Source organism: Ischnura elegans, chromosome 1, assembly GCF_921293095.1.
Source record: "Ischnura elegans chromosome 1, ioIscEleg1.1, whole genome shotgun sequence".
NCBI lineage: Eukaryota > Metazoa > Arthropoda > Insecta > Odonata > Coenagrionidae > Ischnura > Ischnura elegans.
The window spans coordinates 168,284,523-168,309,536 of NC_060246.1; the positions used below are offsets into that span (position 1 = coordinate 168,284,523).

The following is a 25,014-nucleotide window of genomic DNA, read 5'->3' on the forward strand; positions in this document are numbered from 1 at the left end:
CTCTTTTAAAAATATATTCCATGGTAGTAACGAAGTAGGACACCGTGTTCACTGGGCTGTCGCCCACTTATCATCAGTAAGTTCAAGTTCAAAAATGGTTTATTCCACGAGCATAACAGATACATAAAATTTTAACAAAATAACAATAACAACATAACAACAGCTCGTGGAGCTGGTATAGGCTCTCGCCTCTTCAGCATTACTGGGGATTTTCACTGGTACGGGAGTGGTGTTGGCCCGGCATTCGCCCTAAGGAGGTGGGAAACCCGTAAAACCACCGTCAGACCACCACGGTTTGCAATAAAATATATATAATAAACTCAACAAAATGGTCACCCACGTGCCAAAGTAGATTACGGTGGTAACTTAGCAATAAATATACTCTGAATAATAAATAAATGGACAACACACAATAAATAAATAAATAAACATATATATCACTGGAGTGGGTCTGATACCCGTCACTGGAGTTCACTGACATTTAAACTGGAGTTTGTAATGTCTTTGCTCTATCTGCCAATTGTAAGGGACGCACTTGGTGACACACTGGGGGGGTCACTTGTATTGTCGTTGATTGACGACGTCCTCTTCCTTTTCCTTGTCTTCTTCTTCCGTACGAGTGGGAGTCCTGGGATGATGGTTAGTGTCTCTGGAGCTGGTATGGCTGGTCGATTCGTTGGGGTGTGCGGTATAACGACGTCCCGGTGGTAGAGGTGCATGTGGTCGTTGATGAACCGGGGGGCAGAGTAGAGCTTCTTCCTCTTTCTTTTAATGATGACCCCCTTAGACGGAAGCGTGATGTCCTCGAAGAGCCTGGGGTTGTGTACGGAGATCCGCTTGGCCGCGTTGGTCCTGAGTCTGCATAGTCTGTGGAGGAGAGGTTCAGTATTAGCGGTTTCGTATACTCTTCGAGCCTTCGTTCGAGGGTGCAACAGGAAAATCTGACGTAAAACTCGTCTTTCAAGTGCGGCGTATTTTCTTAGGGCATTTCCAGTCGGGAGGACAGCCAGTGCGGCGTACTCCATGACAGGTCTAATGAAGGCCTTGTATAGGAGCAGGCCGCACTGTTCTGAGACCCCGCGCCCTCTAGCTCTTACTGCGCGGATTAAATTACTTCGTCTGTTGCACCTCGACCATATGATGTGGACATGCTTCCTGAAATTGAGATTGTGGTCAATTAGGGTCCCCAGATAAGTTGCGGTGTCGGCACGGTGGATTTCTTGGTCCCATAGGGTGACGCTGTGGTTGTCGAAGTGCTTCTTTGTCGCGGGTTTGATGATAATCAGCTGCGTCTTCTTTGGGTTGGGCCGGATTCTCCAGTCCTTGAACCACCTCTCTAGCCGGAAGAGCATGGTTTGGACTTTCTTTACTGCTTTGTCGGCCTGCGGAGATGTACTCCATAGGGCAGTGTCGTCAGCGTACTGTATTACTTCCACTTTTTGACTCCTGATGCGGCGGTTGTTAGTGGGGATGTCGTGGCAGTACAGCGAGAAGAGCAGGGGGGACAGCACAGTGCCCTGAGGGACACCTGCTCGTAGTGGGAATGCGGAAGAGAGCTGCGATGCGACTCCCACCTTCGCGTTTCTGTTTCTCAGGAAACAGTTGATGAGCCTCAGGATGTCCGGCTCCATCCCGGGCAGCTTCTCAAGCTTGTACATGAGGCCGTCGTGCCACACGCTGTCGAATGCCCTCTCTATGTCCAGGAACAGTGCTGCCGTGTATTGATTCCTGTTACTGGCTTCTGCGGCGGTGCTGGTCAGGAGTGTCAGTGGGTCCGTGGTGGGCGGTCTGTGTGGGCGGAACCCATACTGGAGCTGTGGCAGTCCTCCGTTACTCTCCAGGAGGTCCGTTAGTCTCCGGACGACGATCCTCTCGAACCATTTTCCCACGGTGCTGGTCAGACTGATGGGCCGGTAGTTTTCTGCCTTGGCTTTGTCCTTTCCCGGCTTGGGGATCATCACCATCGTCATTTTCTTCCAAGCCCGAGGGTAATATCCGAGCGCGAGGGAGGCGTTGAAGATTTTGTTCAGGAGTGGAAGGCACGCTGGGGCTTTCTGCAGGTGGAGGGTCCGGATGCCGTCATCGCCCGGTGCTTTGTTCTTCCTGGGCCTATTGTCTTCCATTTCCTCTTCTGATATGTGTTTGAGTAATCCCGTGCCTGGCTGGACTGCGTCCACTGTCTCTTTGGGCTGCAGGTAACCCCTTTTCGTTACTGCGTGCCTGGTGCAAATCGCGAGCTTCTTTTCATTGAATAGGGGATCGTGCATCGGCGAGTATACATTCTCGAGCACTCGCCGGAATTCCTCTGCCTTTCCTGCCGCGTCTGCGATTGGTGTTTCATCGGGGCCTTTTAAGGAGGTGGGTGTGTTCGTCAGCTGGCCTGTGAGTATTTTAAATTTCCGCCAGAATGCTCCACCGTCCCGGTAGTCCAATTTCTTGCAGGCGGCGGTGTTAAACAGTCGCGTTCAAAACGGTTCATATAGCGTAGCTTCATTTTTTACGATTTTTAATTGCTTTTTTCTCGGAAATTCACGAGAAGTGCGTCGTCTAGCTTCGGCATATTACATTTGTACCCATAAACTACCGAATCGCAAAATTTAAGCTCGATCGGCGACGCGAAGGTCGTGTATTCCCCTTGTTAGAAGACAAGACGCCTGTTTTTTTGTATGCTTCACAGTTCCGCACAGCTACAGTTCAGGAATCATTTTCTGTTGTTGCCTCAAAGCTGTGAAACCCAAGCACCCCTGCATAGAGGCATCGGCGGATACATAGCGTGCCCCCCCCCCCTTGCGGGGCCGCCCACATTGCCAAATGTTGTAGAAATAGAATTGCAACCCTCTTGTATCATAAGATGTCATTGCGTTTTATGTGTGTACAAGTGTATAATCGCGTAAATTAAAAGTTTGTTAAACGCTGCACTGTGGCGTAGCCAGGGGGAAGCGTCCGTGGGGTTCGGACCCCCCCGAAATATAAAAACACAATTTTTTTCCTTCATAAAAGAAAACAAAATTTTGAAAAATCACGAATTTACCGAATATTTATTTAAAAAATGAAGTTTTTTCGGTTATGAAAAGTGTTACAATTGGTTTAAAACTCTCTACTTAGTACCCTTTTTATCGAAAAATTTTCCCCCCTGCTTTTCGATCCCCCCCCCCCCCCCAAACGAAATTCCTGGCTACTCCACTGCCTACCAAAAAACAACGTTGGGCCAACAGACTGTGTTATTAGGGTTAGCATCCCTAGAGCGCACATTCTTAAATTTACACAAGGTTATAGGTATCAAATTTAAACTTTAAGAATACGAAACCCATTGATTCAAATTCAACAATAAGTTTTTCTATCTTTCTGTGACGCAATAGGGAAATTGCATACTTTTTATAAACAGTATGCTGATATACTACAGTAAACACTTAGTACCGCAATATACTTTTTTCCGCTTAAAATTCAGTTTTTACCCTAGAAAATGACTCCCAAAAGTCTCCCGAGTTTCGCGGGCTAAAAAATACCGCCCCCACTAATCTTTGGCCGTGACGTCATAGTTCAGTACGAGTCCAAGATCCAAGCCCAGTCTGCAGGTTTGGAAGAGCCACGTTGCGTTTAAAGGAGAACATGGCTGAAATAAGGAAAAATTACAAGTGGTGCATTGTTCCTCTGTGCAATAACACCCCAGAAAAAATTTTCGTCTGCATTCCCACGGAGGAAATTAGAAGAAAAGCCTCGATGCATGCCGTCTGTCGGGATGAGCGTTACGGAAAAATAAGAGTATAATAAACGGAATGATAAACCCGTGTGCTATGTGAGCGAAGATAACTTTAATATTAATAATATATCCATATTTCATTGACTGAATAACTTGAAACTAAGATTTTTCGATAATTCGGCCGCCGTAGAATAAAAACTCAACTTCACAACAAAAATCGAGATAGGTGTTTCTGGTTATGATGGACTCAAATTATTTATGGCACTTGTTCAATTTCAGTTACGGAAGGACATAGAAAATTCCATGATGTTTAAAATCAAGAGAGGAAATATGAAAATACAGAGCAACGTTGATCCTCATGCATTCGAGTGCCAGCCAAGAAGACAGCGTTTTCTTCTATAGTATACTGTCGGCGTCAAAATGATGTGCCGCAGTACTTTGCAAATTTATACCCTGGCTTCACTGCATGCTATAATAATGAACTATATGTCATTTTAAAGGAAATTTTATCCTAAATTCTGATTTATTTTATTACAAAAAAATTTAAAAATGTATAGACACGGCCAGTGCGATATAAATGACTCCGCGCACCGAAAAATTAGCCGTTTTGTCAACTTCATGAACTTTGCAACTCAACCTAAGGAAAACTACCACGTCTACAGCATTCATCTTCCACATTAATTTACACTCGTCAGTGCGGATTAATAAAATGGCTTTTGGGTATTTTTAGAACTTATATTTTGTTATAAATTAATGAAAATATTTAAACATCGTCTTGTCCCAAAGATAAAGGAAGTTGTAGATGGAAAAAGAATGGAATCCAGAGGTGGTCACAAAAAATGAATCGCAGCATTCTTTGATTTTATTCTACGCCGGCTTGCTTTTCAGAAAAAGTTGAGTCACAATGAGGAATGTTCCGCGGCCCTTGATTTGGAAACTGTGGAGATAGAGGAAGACGTGTGGATCAGCAATTTCCATTTAGTTGGTTGTCAGGATAAACCAAGGATCCATTTAAAGGTTGTTAGGCTATCGTATAAAGATAGGACTGATGTGCACCACAGGGGAAATGGGATGTTTGAGGGAAAGTCAAACCCAAAGTTGTCCAAAGAATGTGCAGTTCTATGTTGCTCTTTCCCAGTTAAAACCAAATAGAAATTGGATTGGGATGATATTTTCACCACGGGTTCCAGTGATAGTGAGAGTGCAGGTGATCATGGTCATCGTCGAAGGTCATCCCTCTAGGATTTCCGATACGGAATTTTTAAGTGACAACCGATCGCAATGACGATGAGCTCGCCTTTAGAGTAGGTTTCAGATATATCGTGAGAAAAGCTCCCAAAAGGTATTAAAGACTCTGTTTGGAAAATATTCAAATTTTAATGTTACTTTAGGAAGGCCTTCTAATTACAAAAGTAACTCATTAACACCTGAAGACGTTGTATTTATTATATTAATCGAAATGCGATTGACCGATTCTTTCTGCAGAATAGGAAGTGGTTTCGGGGTTTTGAGTTACAAGATGGTAGATTGTGTTGGAAGTTCGTCTATATTATCGCTACTAAATTGAAACATTAATAGTCTGGCCTCCTCAGAGCTTCCTGTCGCCCTCCAGGCAAGGTATTTTTAAGTTGAAAGTATCATCGACAGCTTCGAGGTGTAAATAAGTTCACCGTAAGACTCTCTACCGGACTGCCACAAGAATACACATTTCACATGAGTATACGCTTTCGCCAATGTTATACGCAAGTCTCACTTTGTTATGAACTATAAAACATTTCAGATGCACATCGGTTGGTTCCTTTAATTGCGACGATGTTGCCCGGGCGACCACCATATCGAATTCCCATCGTAAAAAATGCCCCAGATATGATACGCTAAATTTTTTTCGCGTATAGAAGCCGATATTCACTTTTAACATTGTTTCTTATGGGATATATGTTTCGATTAACGTCATTTCGTTTATCGTCACATTTTTCAGGAACGTTAAACGAGGACTCACTGTACTGGAACTAAGAAATGCCTCACAACCAAGCCGTTGCTTGAGTCCAAATGCCTATGCTGCTTCCTTCGCTTCCTCGTACTGAACTATGACGTCAATTTGCCGCTAGCCAATCATCGGGCGTTTTCGAGTCCCACTCGTATTTGAAAATTCTCTTGAACTTTAGTGAATAAAATATCGCTAACGACATCAAAAAGTAATAAAACCTTTTCACTGTGAAACGCAAACATGTATTTCTACATGATTTTGGAGCTCACAACTGTTTCTAAAATGTATGCAAGTTCCCTATTATGTTAAGCTAATTTTTCTATCTATCTTCCTTTTCAATTTTTCCTTTTCAATGACACTGCATTCATATGTGGTTACGAGGTTACAAATTCTTTTATTTACCTATTTATTATTATTTCTATTAGATCCCTTTAGATCTTTAAAGACCCCAATAAGCTTTGTTACCTCCGAAGGAACGTTTCTTTCCTTGTCCTCGTGGATCACCATCGTCACGATTTCGGAGTCTACGAAATGCTTTGATAAAACCTAATGGCTGTCCTCAAGGTTGAAATTTTCCCTGTGAATCGCTCGTTGCCAGGCGCTTACCCCAGTAGCATCTTTTGTCGGCCCGACTTCGGTTCGACATCGTTTTGGTGTCGTATATGTCGGCCGACATATAAGACATCAGATCGAAGTAGGACCGACATCGCTTCACAGCGTACTGCAGCCGACTTATGGCGATGTTGGACTGACCTAGGAACGACGTCGAGGTAAAACCTTGGTGAAAAAGTATTCAGTGGCGTGACTATGTGGGGGATGAGGGGATATATTCCCCCAAAAGCTCAGAGAAATAATAAATTTATTTAAAAATTTTATCTAGTTCTGAAATATAACCACTGCATCTACTTAAAAGTAAAATCTGTAGTGCCAAAATGATGTAAAATGTATTTCTAGGAATGCCATTTTTTTTAATGTTCCTGTACCGCTGTTGCCTGGGGAGGGGTGGCCATCCCACCCTTCCCCCCCTTAAGGCTCGTGGCGAGTAGCAATGTGAGTGCAGATGTAATAAATAAGAACACAAAACAAATATAAATTGTCATATCTCTTTAACACTTGTAATTCACATTACTCCAAAGTTTTCTTCAAGTAGGTACCTATACGTACTAAAAGAGCTATTCCGAAACATTAGTTCAATTAACATATAGGATTGAGCAAAGGTTATTATTTATGTTTTATCATTTATGTTCGGAACACCCAAGAACGCCGTCCGCCTGGGTTGCAATGAAATGCATATTAATTCAAAAAACAATCAAATCTTAAAAAATCCTGCCATGAAAAGATTTTCCTCGTTTCATAAAGAATAATGCTCTTCGAAATGTGATTTAACTCGTGATTTTTAATTAACTGAGGCGATGAAACAAAAAAAGAGATATATGTATCAGTGGGTTTTAATCCTCAAGTCATAAGGCGACACTTAATTTTTTGAATGCCAAGATTGACTCCCGCCCGTGATTTTGACCTATCGATTGTGGATACCATCAATCAATCCCATCGATGGTCGATTTCCTTCGATACACACGTGCGTCCAATATGGTCCATTACAACTTTCACGTACAACGAAGACAAGAATAATGTTACGTTAACTGTGTTGTGTTCGCCGTTTGCGAAATTGAGCCAGCCGAAGTTTATCAGATCTTAAGTTTTTCTTTTACTTGTTTCACCAGCACGTAGAATCATCTTCCGTTATCACGTAACTTTGTAGTGTTTTGTTAGCTGTCGGCGAAACTACTCCAACGAAACTTTATCAACCGCTGAAGTTCTACTTAATTGCTTCCTTCATCAGAATATGGGTAAGTAAAAGTGTTGCCATTGCAAATTTTTTATATTTTAAATGAAGCATATTCTTAATATTTTCAACCTTCTCACACTTTCTGAGACTGAACTCAGTCAATCCATCTTCCGTGGATTGAAAAACACTGCGTTTGCTTGAACGTAAATTTATTTTTGTGCTTGACGCATTTAATCACCGTAGTGTGAGAGGATTGTGAAGAAAAACTTCTCGGCTTTACTATTGATTGAGTCATTTAAAGTCATTTACATTTTTTTAATTCGCTGTTGAGTGATATTATGTTTTGCTTCCTTCAAAATGTCATCATATTTGTTGAAGATCAAAGGGTTTTTCTGTCTTTAGTTTTATACAAATTGGTTTTAAATTCTTAAATCAATTTAGTACTTCGAATTTTCAAGGTTTTTTTCAAAGTTATCCATTAACTCAGAACTGATGAGGAATTTTTTCGAAATTTCCTTTGTTGAATGTTGGTATTTATATAGCTATAGGGAGAATCCCATGAATGGAGATTACTTTTTAACAAAATTGCTAACTTTAATTAGACAAATTAGATGTATCACTAATAGATTTTAATAAAGTGTTTATCTATTGTTCACAGGTGTAGTAAGGAAGAATTTTCCAAATGCCAGTTATGAAGAAATACGAAGAAAAGTGAGCTGGTTCTTCATGGATTCGTGTGACCTTAAGGAAGGATGATCAGGCAAAAACATTGATATTCATCCTATTGGCCTTTATTTTTTGTTTATATTTAATAAAGGCATTTCTAACGGTATCATTATTTATCAACACTTTGAAGTATTTGGCTGGTTATATTTAACATCGAAATTCTGACTACTTCTTGAACTGACTTTTAACTTACTATGCTTAATGAATTTACTCATGCGATAAGATTGGTTTTTTTACATTGGATGGATAGACTGATTAAATAGTTCTGGATCCGCTAAAACCTCTTGACAGTAATTAAGCACAAGAGGTGGAATACCATCTGGGCCTGGCGCCTTTGTTGTGTGTAATGACTTCAATTTCTTATATATTTCTGAGATTCTGTGGTACATTGGGAAAAATATGTGTTATATTTAGTTAAATATAATTGTTTAGTCATAACAGCACACTATGCATTTTCCATTTTCTCCGTAGACCCTGTTAGACCTAAATCTCACTGATTTTTTTCTTTATCCAATTAATTGTCAGCAGGAAGTCTCAAACTAACTGGTAATTACCAGTTAGTTTGAGACTTCCTGCTGACAATTAATTGGATAAAGAAAAAAATCAGTGAGATTTAGGTCTAACAGGGTCTACGGAGAAAATGGAAAATGCATAGTGTGCTGTTATGACTAAACAATTATGTGTTCCCACAGTGTGCCAGAACAATGCAAAACACACCAGCATGTTACATTATGTTGATGAACGCTCTCTACTGCCTAGACAGGATGTTTTAAAATGCATGTAAACGCTACTAAATGCTGAAGCTGTCACTCACACTAAATGACACAACGGATGCACTAGTAATTTCATGATTACACTAAATACATACTGCCACCAGAACAGAGTTTTTAGTTTTTGTTTTGCTAATTTTGATATTTTGTGGATACTCTTACAATATTATTGGATGAAAATTGGATATTAGGTAATATCCAAGTTGGATATTATATAGATGGCATTTGGCGGCAACTTCGGATATTATGTGAATATCTAAGCGATATTGTTGGATGAAAATTGGATATTACAGTTGGATATTATAGATATTGTATGGAATTCAATGGCTACTTGGGTGGGAATATTCGTGGACTATCCTGGGAATATTCCTGGACTACGCTAAGAAAATTCCTGAAATATCCCAGGAAAATTCCTATTAGAATATCCCGGGAATATTCCTGAACTATGCTGGGAATATTCCTGTAGGAATGCGTTAAATTAGAAAGAAATATTCAGTATTAATATGCTTCTTGTAGTATTTGTTAGCACAATTCTTAAGTTGGTTCTTCCTATCTGCATTTCTTCATAGCATACTTTTATAGGTTTTCAAGATACAAGTTTTTATTGTGTTGTTGTTACGACGATCCACCAATTCATATTACTATTTAATGAAGAACTTGATGGATGGTTTAGTAATTGCCTAGCTTAAGCTCCACGTACATACATTTTCACCTTAGAATTTTAATTTAATTTGCATATTCTTTTAAAATTTCTATTATTTTTTATACTTATATGATAAATACGTATGTTTGAGACATGGATACTGCTAGTTAGTGACTTTGTTTTCACAAATGAAGTCATGACATTACTAGGATCACCACTGTTAAGGGTCACTATTAATGTTTATTTCAATATAAATCTGAAAACGTTAGCAAAAAAACGTGAGAATGGAAGAGCGACTACGAGGTACTAGTAGGTAGGTCGAGTTAGAAAAGTTGATAAGGACTTCTTGTCGTCACTGTACCGAGAAATAAACAAATGAAAAGATGAAGATGATGGGATGTGCAGATGTTGAATATAATTCATGAGTCAATCCATGCATTCATTCCAAACTCAGCATTTTTGTATGTATTCCAATCTTTGGCGTAAACTGGCATGCCTGAAAACACGGTACGAAATGACGTCACAGCTCTGACAATATGGCTGCCTGGTGCTTCAGCACAGCATTAATTTTGTAAATTTTAATGATAAATATCTCCCTTGGAAAGTACTTTCTCTACACTATTCTCAGACTCAGGATTTAGCCTAATTAGTGTTTAAAATGTAGGTGCCTATCAATATTCGTATCGTTAATTCAAATATCGGCCCTGATTTAAATGAATTCTTTTTCCTTATATTACTATTTAACTTACCCTCCTGCAAAAAAATAAATTTTCTTATTGATTTTTGGCCCATAGTGATTTAATGGATATCCATTATTTAATTGCCGCAACTTCTGGGCTATTTAAGGTTTGAAACGTGAGCGCAAATAAGTGGAGTTACATTTTTGTCCAGTCAAAGCAGTAATCTGACCTCTATTTCCTTGACAAAAAGGTTTTGTCGACATATTTGTTCTACCTTTGAATTAATGTGTACACAAGCTGAGTTCTGAATATCTCAATGTTTCAAAAAGTTATTTACATTTAGCCTGTAAAGATATTTCAGTCTGTCTCTGTATCTGTAGATATCTGTAACATATCAACAATTGTTTGTATGTATTATTGTATTCTTTGTGTGTTGATTTCAATTGATGACTGATGACAATTTCCTTTTGTTGAAAGTTGCATATTTAATTTGTAAAATGTCAATTTTAATAAATGGTATTATTTTACTTATAACTTAATTATTTTCCTTAGTATTGATATAATTCTATTTTAAGGTTTTAACTTAAGGCAATGAAAAAGAGGGCATGGTTACTCCCAGTGAGAAATGGGTGGTGGATATTTGGTGGTGGTGGATATTGAGTGGTTGGACCCACGTGGAATCCACGTTGATTTCAAGTGGCTTTGTGGTGATTATCATAAAATGTTAAACAGAATTTCTAATTTGTGGAACTTAACTCTCTGGTGACATTGCGTCATTTATCATCCTGAAACCACGCTAGTTATGTGAAAATGTATTGCACATTCTATTTTTATATAATTCGTGGAAAGGCAGCCATGAGAGCACATGAAAAATCGTAGACACATATATAGAAGGTTTAGATATAGAGTGGTTGAGGTTTTAATGGTTTTAGGACAGCACCTACTGCTGTTTTAATTTTTCCACCAAATTTCCACGTGGGTTCCACGTTGATTCCACGACCAAAAACACGTGGTATCCACGTTAATTCTCCACGTGGATTCCACCACCCATTTCTCACTGGGCTTGGATTTTGAAATTCGTTGTTGGCTTAAGCCTATGCCAAGCTGATACTGGATTGCTACCTGGGTAGTTACTTGGACTCTGATGAGTAATGTATTCCTCCGAATATAGTCCCCCTCTGAATACAGTCCCCCCCTAATTTAGAGGCTTGAGTTCTGGGAACAAATTTAAAAAATGGGTTTGATTATAGCCCCCCCTTAACTTTTATCACGAACATTTTTTGAAAAAAAGGGGGGCCCTATTCAGACATATACGGTATATGAGGCTCTGATATCTGTTTGGATATCAATTTCAGATAGAGAAAACTTCCATCTTGATTTATCGTCTTGCGTACTCTGTATCCTTTTATGCTTCTAGTTAGTTGAAATAATTTAATTTCATCTAATTCCATACATATGATAATGCTTCTAGTAATTCAGGGTGCTCCAAATTTCTTTCGCATAACTGAATTATTTTAATGATTGTATGTTGCTTTCTAGTTTCTTTTATTATTTCTACAAAAGCACCGAGGTTATTTCAATCCTAAGCTAATGGTGACTTATTTTCAGATAAATATGTCACATACAATAATAGATTGGGGTATGTCTCCTCGATACAGTTTCTAGTGCTGGGCCTGTGTCGCCTTCATGTCGAGTCTATGTCGGACGTAAGTTGATTTCATGTCGGGCCACTTTAAGGTCCAATGTCAGGCTGACAGCGTTTTGATGTTGGACCGAAGTCTGTTTGGTGTCAGGCTGAAGTCTGTTTGATGTCGAGCCAATGTCAGTTTGACGTCGGGGCCGACAACAGTTTGATGTCGGGGACAAAGTTGTTTTTTTGTCGTGCTGAAGTCGGTTTGACGTCGAACCGAAGTCAGTTCGATGTAGGTCCGACGTCGCTTTGCGTGTCGGCTGTAGCCTGGCTAAACGTTATCATTTCGACGATGGACCGACTTCGGTTCCCGACGTCGGATCGACGTGTAGACGACCTATGTCGCCGTCGTATCGACGTTGGACCGACATCAAAATGCTACCTGGGTAGTTTTTCACGATCCTTGCGGAATCTAAACAACGAAACCCCCGAAGTCCCGAGGCCATAACCTGTAGTGCAAGTTGGTACCACATACGTCTACTTAATTTTTTAAGGACCGTATTTCTGGTGTCATCAAGAAGACGATAAAGGCAATAAATTGTTGATAGCACGAGAGGAACTATAAAATAAAAATTGTACTACACGTTGCCCACATGGGTGGCGGCCCTCCCGGGTGTTTTGGGTCCGTCCGTCGCAAGCTCGGGTCCTCGTGAAAGGGTCGGATTAGGCTCGGAGACGAGGATGAACCCTCATTAGAGGGAATGACCGTTGGTAGTCCCCACGAGAGCGACATTAACCTCTTCAAGCAGTTCCTGAACTGTCCGCTTTAAGAAGCCAATGAGCTTTGCGTTAATTTTTCCGCCAGAGTAAGTGGCGTAGCCAGGAATTTCGTTGGGAGGGGGGTGGAATTTTTGATTTTGGTTTTAAACTAATTTTATCACTTTTCATAATCGAAAAAACTTCAATTGTAAAAGAAATATTTTTTAAATTCATGATTTTTCAATATTTTGTTTTTTTTTTTATAAAGGAAATGATTGTGTTTTTATATTCCGGGGGGGGGTTGGGTCCGGACCCCACCCCTGGCTACGCCACAGGCAGTGTAACTCCGAAGCAGTGTATTTTTTATCTCCCTTCACTTCGTTGAGATCTGCTGTAGGCTCACTTTTACTCCGCTGACGTCGTTTTAATTGCTTGCTCTTGAATTCACTGACGTCGTCTTTCAATATGTACACCTTTTACTACGGAGATCTTCTCCAGCAATTTGTCTTTCATCGAGAGGATGTTATTGACAAGTTCTCTCAGAGTTATGGAATTTTCGGCACGCTCTTCTTTAAATATAGAGAGGATATTAATATATTTGTGCGTTCCTACTTCTTTCTGGAAAAGGAAATCTTCGTAGTCCACGCCTTCATCATAAAATACACATTCTCCTTTAAAAATAAAAACTTCTTTCACGTCAAACGTAAATTATTCATATCATTTTATTCCATATGCTGGATTTCATGTATAAAAAATTGGAATTTTCACTGAAACTCTCCTCGTAAAATAAGATTGATTTTTTCCTGGGAAATGAATTAATAATGGAGAAGGGTCGAAAGAACGTCAATCACATGAACTAAATACTTAATAAAAAACATTTTAAAAATTTTCTCCAAAGTTTTTCTCGCTGAGATATTTTATGTGCGCACAACCTTATCACCTTATTTGAATAAAGCGCAGGTATGCTATCTGCTGTGCCGTGACGCCGTCACCACTCGCCAAACTCGGGAACTCTGTTTTTACAAATGACGATCGTATCGCGTGATGTTTAGTTGGTAATGTTGGACGTATTTTAAATGCGTCGACGTCGCAAGGAAGGGGCGTTAGTGGATATATATTTCACGTGATGATGGAAAATATTGGAGTTTTTGTATACTTTGGTCGTTTAAGGTTTTATTCGACTGTGAGCAAAGAGTTGTTAAAAGATTCGCCGGATATGCAAGTACCTCCACGAGTTTTCTTAATGGAAGCATTTCCTTTTTGTCAACTCCGTATATTTTTTAAAACAGATGTTGCAGAATTAACGTAAGAAATGGATCGTAAGAGTGTGTTATTTTTTATAATAGCATTACAAGTGTACGTTTTCGGGGTTGTGACTGATGGCACCAGCAGAGTTAAGGTAAGCGGGTGTCATTAGGCTCATTGTCTAATTATATTCTTATCTACTATCGGTATTAATACTTATGTTTCACTTGTCAGGCATCGGTGACTGATTTGATAAGAAGTCAGGACGATCATCTGTTGCTTATCTCGGCCCTTGATGGTTCTCTTTACGGTATTAATCAGAGAACTGGGCACATACGATGGAGCATTCACGACGGTAACAGTTGGCAATACTAATTTTATTGTTTGTTTGAGTATAGAAGATACTTATCATCTTTAATTTTCGTTTCAGAACCTGCTGTTAAAGCTCCAATTGATTATGAAAATGAAGTCATGTAAGTTTTTCTGAGCTATGATTAAGATTCATTTTGCATCTGGGTCATTCCATGTCAGTTCATCCAGGTATGACACCCACCGGCTCGGATTTTGATGAAACTTGGCAATTTTCATCATTCCATGTAGGAATGAAACAGTGCAAAATATTTCTTGGCTATCTCTAATAGTTTTTTTTCACAACCATTTGAAGTTTGGGTGAAACAGCAGTTTTTCAATGGATGCGGTCTCCAGAGGCACTTGTACCTCCAGAGGGAAGTAATTTGTCTCAGCCATAGTTTACATTCGATTCTTATGAAAATTTGCAGGTTTACTATAGAAGTCATGAGGATTCCATAAACTAATTGAAAAATATCGTAAGGAATATTGTAAATTCTCTAAACTCATATGTTTCATAAGATTTTAGAAAATTTTGCGTCAAAAACATGGTTCTATAAAACATCAAATTTCGACCTGAGGCAATATCTGAATCAAGCTTAATTATTTTTTCTAATATTCCGTAAGGTATGACCCACCACCTGTAAAAATAAAATTCTTGGCTTTTGGCTTGCTTTGTTGTTAAAAAAAATTTTATGCAAAAAAATCCCTTTTCACGACTCTGGTAGTCAGTGTTGGGTCCTCCTTCAAGTGTGATGAAATACTTGTGTTAACTGTTTTCTATATCTAAGCAAATATTTATAACATTAATCTAGTACATAATAAATTCAAAAATTTAAAAAAAATTTATGTGCAGGTTGTTTTTCTCCCGACAAGAAAAATATATCTTTGAAATAGAATATTTTAAGGAATTCCCAGCACTTACCCATTATTGCTGGGGATAACTTGAGTGTTGCTTTATAAAACATCAAAATACAGGATACATGTCAATACAAGTTAACTTCCTCCATTTTGTATTGGCAAAAAACTTCACGAATGTGTTTTACTTCATTAATGTTGCACAACTTATAAAAAAATAATGTCACAAGATACATTGTCTAACCTTGACTAGCCTTTACTCAAATGAGGACTAGAAATCAACTTGTAGCAGAATTGTCTTTGAAGAAATTATACTTTTTAACTTCATAGTGGAGCTGAGAAAAATATCAGATTAAATTGAAATATGGTAACAATGTAACCACATCTTTTAGACCTGAACAGAAAGTGAAAATGACCTGAGTAAGCCCTGCCACTTTAACCATTTATACAAGGCAGTTTTTCTCTCCGGAGGTAGGTATTGTTTGCCCTTTTTCTTCCCCAGTTGCCCTCCCACTTTGACATTGTGAACATCAAGTTTTTTTTTTCAATAAATTTTGTGGTTAATATTTGTGTCCAGCATCCCCAGCAATGATGGGTAAGTGCTGTGAATTCCTTAAAATATTCTATTTCAAAAATATATTTTTCTTATCGGGAGAAAAACAACCTGCACATAAAAAATGTTTTAATTTTTGAATTTATTATGTACTAGATTAATGTTATAAATATTTGCTTAGATATAGAAAACAGTTGACACAAGCATTTCATCACACTTGAAGGAGGACCCAACACTGACTACCAGAGTCGTGAAAAGGGATTTTTTTGCATAAAATTTTTTTTAACAACAAAGCAAGCCAAAAGCCAAGAATTTTATTTTTACAGGTGGTGGGTCATACCTTACGGAATATTAGAAAAAATAATTAAGCTTGATTCAGATATTGCCTCAGGTCGAAATTTGATGTTTTATAGAACCATGTTTTGGACGCAAAATTTTCTAAAATCTTATGAAACATATGAGTTTAGAGAATTTACAATATTCCTTACGATATTTTTCAATTAGTTTTTGGAATCCTCATGACTTCTATAGTAAACCTGCAAATTTTCATAAGAATCGAATGTAAACTATGGCTGAGACAAATTACTTCCCTCTGGAGGTACAAGTGCCTCTGGAGACCGCATCCATTGAAAAACTGCTGTTTCACCCAAAATTCAAATGGTTGTGAAAAAAACTATTAGAGAAAGCCAAGAAATATTTTACACTGTTTCATTCCTACATGGAAGGATGAAAATTGCCAAGTTTCATCAAAATCCGAGCCGGTGGGTGTCATGCCTGGATGAACTGACATGGAATGACTCATCTACTCTATCATAGTTCAACTAATACCTGATATTTTATTGGTCAATTTTCAGACCGCAGTTTCTTCCCGATCCCAAGGATGGATCCCTTTACGTCCTGAGTGGTGATATTGATGAGTTGGAGAAATTTCCTTTCACCTTACCCCAACTCGTGGCGAATTCTCCATGTCGAGGAAGCGATGGAATGCTATATACAGGTGCATCTTGTTTCATTTGATTCCTCTAATGTCCGAAGTGAAAAGCACTCAACAACTTTTGAAAATTTGAACTTTTTTTAAGCACGGCATGTAAGTTATGATGCACCACCATCACGGCAATCTTGGATTGGTTTGATGCAGTTACTTTGGAATTTTATAAATGGCCGAGTGCAAGCCATACGACAGATAACGTTGTCATTGGTCTGCCTGTCAAGTCAAGTGGCTTTTAGATATTCATTAATAATTTTTTTCCAAGTCCCTTTCACTCAAAACAATGCTCGGGAATGTTCCCAATCATATTTTATTCTATTTCTTCAGCTTGCCATTTTCTTGTGAATACTTCGTTTGTGTCATAACCATGATGAATAAACCCTCCAAACGTTAAATCATAGCTTTTGTGAATGCCGCACTCAGTCCTGGGACAATGGTTTTTTTAATCCTACTAGGTATGCATGCATTAAAGCAAGGTCCTTGGAAGTATGCAATAACTCTGATAGATGATCAATTGTGGTCTGGTATGTTTGTGCAGCTTTTTGATATTCATTACTTACTTATAAGCATCGTTGGTTGAGCTGATGAAATTAAAATTTAAATTGTAGAAACACATTCAAAAATTTCCATCACTTTACTTTTCAAGTTTTTCAGAAATCGTACCATGGAATGACTGCCTGTCCCTAAGTCCAACATTGCATTGAAACATCCTGTGATTAATTTTAAAGTCTCCAAACTTGAGTAATGCTGCATAACCTTGTTGCAGAGTCAATCTTTGTTTTAGCCCTGGTTCAGCATTATAATAGCAGCAATATTTAATGAGTTTCTTAAGAGTATGAGCTGGGAACCAAGTATTTTGGGATAATATTGGCCAGAATAGGATGTTTTTGCCTAAAAGTATTTTGTATTTTGGATAATATCTAATGATAACAGGTAAATGTTTTATGTAATGATTGGAGAATATGTTTGTAATTAGTCAAGTCACATGAGGAAAATATCTTAATTTTTATGTAGACTTGAAGTAAGAATCCTTCATGGTTTGTTATTTGTCTACTTGAAAGTCTTAGGTGTCATTTACTCTGAGAAGTACTGTCCGTCAGATTTAAAATCTAATGTATGCTTGTCATTAAAGTTGAGATGATGAAATACTTTGTATCATTTAACACACTTCTATTAGCTGAGTGCATTTTTTCTGAGTGCAGCCAAGCAAGAATGGATGAATCCAATGAAACTGTTGGTTGAGTGTTGACCCTTCCATGCCAAGCCCCCACCCCAGCACCCTTCTCAGGAGCAACATTTCCTTAGGATACAGAGCTTCTTTAATTTAGGGACTATTTTGCAGGTCTTTGAGAGAACCTTTATGAGTGAAACGTGGAGAGGGATCCCAATATTCAATCCCCTATCACAGGGACTTTCAGGATGTTTTCCTGATTGTATTCATTTATTGAATTGCTTTTTAACTCTGCATGTAGCAGGAGCGGCTCTCAATCTGCTAAAAGTCTCAATTTTTACTGAACCCACTATAAACAAAGCTTTAGATCATTGGTAACTGCCCTATTGTGAATTAGAACTTAATGAGCTGGAATTTTGTGTGTGGGTGTGATAGGAATTTTGTGGGAAAACTTGTGCTCTTATATGCAAGGACACTTTGCACTGGTCTTACTTTGTATTGGGGGTGTACTTTATGACTCTCTTTCCTAAGTTAATGTGTGTTGTTCTTAAAGGGAAGAAAGTTGATACCTGGTTTTCCATTGATCCGGTGTCCGGTATAAAGCTGAATAGCATGGGTTTTGGATCAGAGGACAAGATGTGCCTGCCCAGCAATGAAGATTCGCTGTTTATTGGTCGCACAGGTTAGAAATGACTGCTGTTACTTCAAACTTTTATTCCATTGCTTCAGTGAAGACAACGAAGGAAGTATGTTTTTGCATTACTATGTGTGGTGATAGTGATATGAATAATTATTCCCAAATAACTCAAATAACAGTCATAGCATTGTGTACAGCTCTTTGTAAATTGCTTTTTCATCATAAAGGCTGTTTTACTCCAGGCAAGGAATTGTGCAGGTTAGAACTGCATTAATTTCTAAAATGGCGTGGAATCGTGCAAATGCAATAACGAAATTAGAACAGGAGCCATTTCGCCATCTCATGTCCACTCATTCTTGCCTTTGTTCTCGCAATTCACCGCTTTACACAATTTAGTTTTAACTGCACCTTCTTACACACGCCAGATTGAGCAAGTAATAAAATGGTCTTAAGAAGAGTAAAAAATTGAAAATCATACATGCAATGCAACTATCATATCTGTAATTTTCCCTGCTTTCATCAGTTTCATTAATACTCGGGCTGTTTTTTTTCTGCCTCAGATCTCTCTGTAAAAACACAATACAAGCAACAGGTGGGTTCTACGTGGATAGGGAAATTGCACATCCTTTGCACCTCTCCCTCAAATCATTTCAGGCTGTAAGTTGTTAGTTCAAGGTTAGTGGCAATCATAGTTATTACATAGCTACACTGCATCAATTGGTTCTCCTGCTAAGTGTGCACTGTGGAGCGTCAGCCAGAAAACTTGCTGAATGGCTTCAGCGTTTCCATGTCTTGATCTTTATGTCGATTAAAAGAGAATTTTTTTCAATGCACTGTGGCTAGAGATGAGATGCATTAAATACCGCACTCGTGAAAAAAGCTAAAATCGCAACAATGGATGTACCAAAAATCAACATTGAAACCAAGAAAACTCTAGCAATTCTTTCAGGAGTTGAACAGTTTGTGCTATCATGTTTTGGATCAAATCACTCTTGGATTTCATGCAGCCGGCGGCAATGTTGATTCAGCTTCTCTGTGTGAAATATTATGCCGATTCAAACCAAAGGAAAAGACATGCTGTCTTCTGGAAGTTTTCTGATGGGTGACGAAGCCTATCATCTCAGTGCTGATGCAGCCCAACTGCTCCTTGAGAAATTTCTAAGTGACGCTTTCGATCACCTGCCGTGCAATGTCGATGTAGTGGTGTGTGACTTCGATCTTCACGCTGAAATGAACATGTGGCTTGAAGGGAACTGTTTTCAAATGGGCGATGACCTTCAGGACAAAGGCAAAATTTGTTGAAAGTTATTGATTGCTACAGGTATAGTCTCTTCATCTTCTATGCATGACCCATCAGAGGTTGAAAAAAAAACAGCCCTCATACATAGTGTAAATATTTTCTACTTGTGTTTTGTGGATGTTCGATTTTATTTTAGAGTGATTAAGTCTTGGTGTTCCTAAATTACCGTATTTTCTGGCAAATAACACGCACCTACTAGATAGCACGCGTTTTAAAAATCTCTTCACTGTGAGAAATGTATAGATAACACACATTTCAAAAATTTCTTCTCTGTGATATATGTATTGATAATGCGCATTTCAAATTTGTACTATTTTTCATGAAGCGCATTAAATATCTTTATGTTGCTGCTTAATCCATAGTGAAATCATTATAACTACCTTTCTATGGACAAATGATCTAGGAAATAAAGAAATAAAAACTTTGTAAGGTTCACTGTTACTTAATTGTGGGCACGACCCGGGTTTCGTAACTTGGTTACATGGTCAGGTGACTGATCTTGCATGCATCTTATATTTATACACAAAGTATGTACACAAATATGACAGTGAGGACATCTATCGGAAAAGAAAAGGACTGGTTGAGAGGGCGGGGGTGAGGGTTAAGCACGGAATAGAATGGGGGGAAGAGGGAAAGGGGCAGCCTTGATTTGGGACGAGGGTTTTTCCTGTGAGGGTAGGTATCTGATCAGCGAGAGGAGGGCGGGGTTAAAGTGGGTGAGGAGACGAGAGCTGAGAAAGGTAGCGGTGTTTGAGCGGTGCATTGAGTCTGGCTGTGGATGGTGCTGGTATGGGTTAATGATTTTTCCGAAGGACATGGGTCACTGGGGGAATTTTGGTAGAAGCACTGCGTAGTATTTGTTCTTGGAAATTTTAACAGCACACAGGTGGATAGGCACTTGAAATTTAAAGGTTGTCACTGTAGGAGTTCACTGATGGGGATGGAAAAGAGAGGGGAATGGGAGGGGAGCACTTGTTCGTTGGCAAGGGGAGTGTTGTTCTTTAAATGTTGTATAATCTCCAACGTTTCCAGGGCATTGAGTCTCATCCTGTTTCCTTCTGAGCCAGACTCAACGGCCTACCATAGACTAAATATTGTGATTTAGAAAACTCAATGTACAATGTCTTAATCCTCTCTTTCTTCCCCAACACTGCTACCTTGTTTATCTCTCGTCTCCTCACCCACCTTAACCCCGCCCTACCCTCGCTGGTCAGATACCTACCTTCACAGGAAAAACCCTCGTCCCAAATCAAGGCTGCCCCTTTCCCCCTTACCCCCATTCTATTCCGTGCTTAACCCTCACCCCCGCCCTCTCAACCAGTCCTTTTCCTTTCCGATAGATGTCCTCACTGTCATATTTGTGTACATACTTTGTGTATAAATATAAGATGCATGCAAGATCAGTCACCTGACCATGTAAACAAGTTACGAAACCCGGGTCGTGCCCACAATTAAGTAACAGTGAACCTTACAAAGTTTTTATTTCTTTATTTCCAATGTGGAGATGTTTCACAAAGTAAAGCCTGAAGTTATTAGTTATATAAAGGAAATAAACAATTTTGAAAGTTGTATCGAAGGTATATCAAAAAAACGTGAACATGCTTTCTTCAGCTGTTTTAATTGTGGATGCATGTCGAGCCCATTGAGTGCCCGAAGTAAAGAAATTTGTTGGACAGTGAGCGCCTCGTTGGGAGAACACTTGGCTGTTGATTCAAGGGTCTTGGGTTCCGAAACTGCGTTGAAGCCTTCGGACAACACCAAAGAAAAATCCTTCCCATTGGGGTGCTCTTGGGAAAGGGACTGGCCCCCTTTCCTGAATTTGTGAAGTTCACATGCCCATAGCAAACTCTGGGGTGAAAACTTATCCAAATCAACCTTAGGTTTGCCATTTTCAGCAGAGTCCCTTCTTTGTTAACTTTCTTTGTGGATGTTGCATTTCATATTCCTATTATCAGGGAAAGTTGGTGCATGCAATGTTTCCTATGCAAATATATTGTGTTCTTATTGGTCATATTCAGTGTTTTTTTCTGTTTTTTGTTCTGTTCCTATCATTGTGGTCATATTCTGCTAAATATATTTTCTATACAGTAGCGTAGTCCTAAAAACATACCTTTTTCTTTATTTTTTATTTTACTGCAACTATTCTAGTTTTATAATTATTCTTTACTCAATTCATCCTATAAAATATTTAAAATTCCCATAAATAAAGGAGAAAAAAATCAATATTTCCTCTGGAAAAATCAAATTGTTATCTGGGCAACCTGGAGATGTGGCAATCAGTGACTTTTCAGTTGCTCAGCTGCTGGAAACCCTGATGGAGGGGTCTAAACATATTTTCTGTGTCTCTGCTGATTTCAGAGTACAGCATCATGATGTTCAATGCCAAGCACAAGCAGAGGAAGTGGAATGTGACTTTTGTTGATTATTCTGCTGATCCAATGAATGAGGAGGCCTTAAAAAATTATGGTGAGTAATGTCTTCAGTGGTTTGTGAGTTATCTTTGTGGAACCTTGAATGCAGGGCTATAGAAATGGATTGAAACTGTTAATTCCTACTAACTTTTAATTTGGAGTAATCTTGGCCAGTTTCAACACTCACGTGTCTGTCTCACAGGAAATACAACTTGTTTGTCATGGCAAGTGCATTAATACACTCATGTCTACGGGAGGGGAAGGAGTTGGAATAGGGTTGTACAGTAGACTCTTGTTAATACGAACAACTTTATTACAAATTTCTCGTTTTAACGAAGAAAATCGTTGGTCCCTACGAGAAGGCCAATCCAAGCTATAGGGAAAGAAACGTTATTACGAAATTTTCGTTTTTACGAAATTACGAACCTCAGTCCCGGTCCCGGCGGTTACAAAATCAACGTTATTACGAAGTTCCACACACAAGCTATGGCATTTAGATGTATATTCACTACGCTAAGTTTTTATAATCATGCCACGTTTAAGTTCTCCACGTATACTGTGACCAAGAGAGTCATTTATGGTTCTTTCTTCACCCTACGCACAACGTCATACAATAAGCTTCATTCCTGGGGAATCATGGTGACAGACTTATTACAGCTCGTAAATTTAATGTACAGTTAGTTCTCTTCCTACGCATATTCGATTTACGAACTTTCAAAGATGCCAACATTCAAAAAATTCAAATTCCGAATTTGGTGCCTTTTGATTTGGCTGTTGCTGCGCGGTGCGGCGTAGAGGAAATCGTACTCTGGGCATAATCTGAACAAAGTATCATTGAATCCTGAGTGAAGTTAGGAGCTGTTCAGCGTTTCACCCGTTGTTCCTTGCCGTGGAGAGTGATTTTTTTCGGCTGCGGCTACATTGCACGCCCGCTTGATCAGTTCGTCACAATCGTGAGTTAGCACACAATTGTTATGATGTGTTGCATTCTGCAGGATAACCGTACTCCTCGATGCCTTGCATACAGTCCGGCCATCGAGAGTTGTCCGATGACGGCACAATAGGAGGTGCGGATAACCCTGCGCCAGTACGGTTTGCAGCCAATCGCTGTCCCCCAAACGCACCTCACACCATTGGCTAGTCATACAACATTGTCGAATGCATAAAGAGCAGCGAAATAAGCCTAATTCACAATAACATGCCCTTTCTTCAAATCCCCAAAACAAGTGATTCTTCCACTGGGTCCTTCACGCTCGTCGTCCTTTCCGTTTCCTTTCTTCACGGAGCCCTTTATAGGCGTTTCACTTTCTTACCTGACAACGCTGCCCCAACCTAGAGTATTCTGCCTGTCATCGGACAACTCTCGGCGTCCAGACCGTAGGTTTATCAACTTAGGGACAAGGTCTTGGAACGCATCTAGTTCGTAAATCGGAGTAACTGTACTTGGGAGGATATCAACCCTCGATTACGTCATGCCGCATGCCGAAACTGAAACGAATTTTCCTGTTTATATATATTTCCGCGAATTTTAATCACGTTTATCACATACGTTTTTTTCGACAATTCTTAAAAGAAACGTTCATACGAAGTTTGTTATTACGAACCTCCGGTTTTTCGGTTCCGTGAACTTCGTAATAACGAGGGTCTACTGCAGTGGAAGAGAATGACTCGGGTGTTAGGGATGGTGGGCAAAGATGAGCTGTGTGGTGGTGGATGAGACTTGGTTGAAAGGCAATGGTGAAATGGTATCTGGCCATATCACAGATTCTTACCAAACATCTACAGTGAAGGAAATGCTATTGTGAAATTGTGAAACTCAGTACTGGTCTTGGCGGTTACAAAAAGAACTTAATTATAAAGTTCCACAAATAAACAATGGCATTTAGATGGACATACAGTAAAACTTCGATTTTACGCTCTTCGATTTTACATCAAGTCTCGTTTTTACGCAGCTACACTCAAGTCCGGCCGGAAAGCATAGGGAATTCCAATGATGAAACTTCGATTTTACATCTTTTCTTGATTTTACGCAGTTTTTCGATTTTGCGCAGCATAACCCCCGCCCCAAAGAGGCCGCTAATTTTGATTTTACGCAGTTATCTTTGGACTTGTTTTGAAAATCCCGACTGGAGCAATATGAAGTTAGGTTATTTATTCGTCTACATGAGTTGCAAAAATGAATACAAGAACGGTTGAAATGACGTCGCGCTGTTAAGCGTGAAACTAAAAACATCGCGAATCTAATTATTGCTTCCCCTTACGCCCTCTCAGTAATATTTCAGGCTCCTTTACGAACGCGAATATCGCTCTTAGTTAAAATTTTCCCTTGAAGGATATCGAAACCTAAAATATACGGCTGTCGCCGTGTATGCGACAGATGATCACCGGAGATATTAACATTATCACCTTTTGTTTATTATTCGACTTATTGATCGACGCCGTTTATAACATATTTATTGTAATTACAGTAGACGGTCGTTAATCCGGAATTAAGAACAACGGAATATCTACCCCAAGCAAAAGGTTTTCTAGAATTTTGCGAACGCTATGTTTTCCTTCGCCCCAGCGAGCTATAACGGCGAAATAAGCCGTTAAAAATCCTCTCGTGCCAAAATTTTGGCTTCCAAGGTGATCCAAAAAAGATAGTCGTACTTCTAGTATGGACGTATGTCGATGGTGATTCATCACGATGGTAAAAGCAGCAAGCATTGTCTCATTCCGCGGGCTAACCCCACAATTGCGGGACGAATGGAGGCGAGGGAAAGTTGATTGCGCGGCGCGCTTATTAGAGCTGATTCAACTTGTATCTCATTGTTAGT

General features: G+C 39.2%; 1 protein-coding gene across 1 annotated transcript in view; it reads left to right on the forward strand.

Moving 5' to 3' along the window:
- The first annotated feature begins 13,736 nt into the window (after positions 1 to 13,736).
- Positions 13,737 to 25,014, forward strand: part of LOC124173484 (serine/threonine-protein kinase/endoribonuclease IRE1) — a 113,934-nt gene continuing 102,656 nt past the window's right edge. The window contains exons 1-6 of the mRNA XM_046552944.1: positions 13,737 to 14,083; positions 14,164 to 14,284; positions 14,360 to 14,402; positions 16,543 to 16,685; positions 18,401 to 18,529; positions 22,143 to 22,250. Of these exons, the coding sequence (XP_046408900.1) occupies positions 13,997 to 14,083; positions 14,164 to 14,284; positions 14,360 to 14,402; positions 16,543 to 16,685; positions 18,401 to 18,529; positions 22,143 to 22,250 (631 nt within the window). The 5' untranslated portion in view covers positions 13,737 to 13,996. The remainder of the gene's footprint in view (positions 14,084 to 14,163; positions 14,285 to 14,359; positions 14,403 to 16,542; positions 16,686 to 18,400; positions 18,530 to 22,142; positions 22,251 to 25,014) is intronic.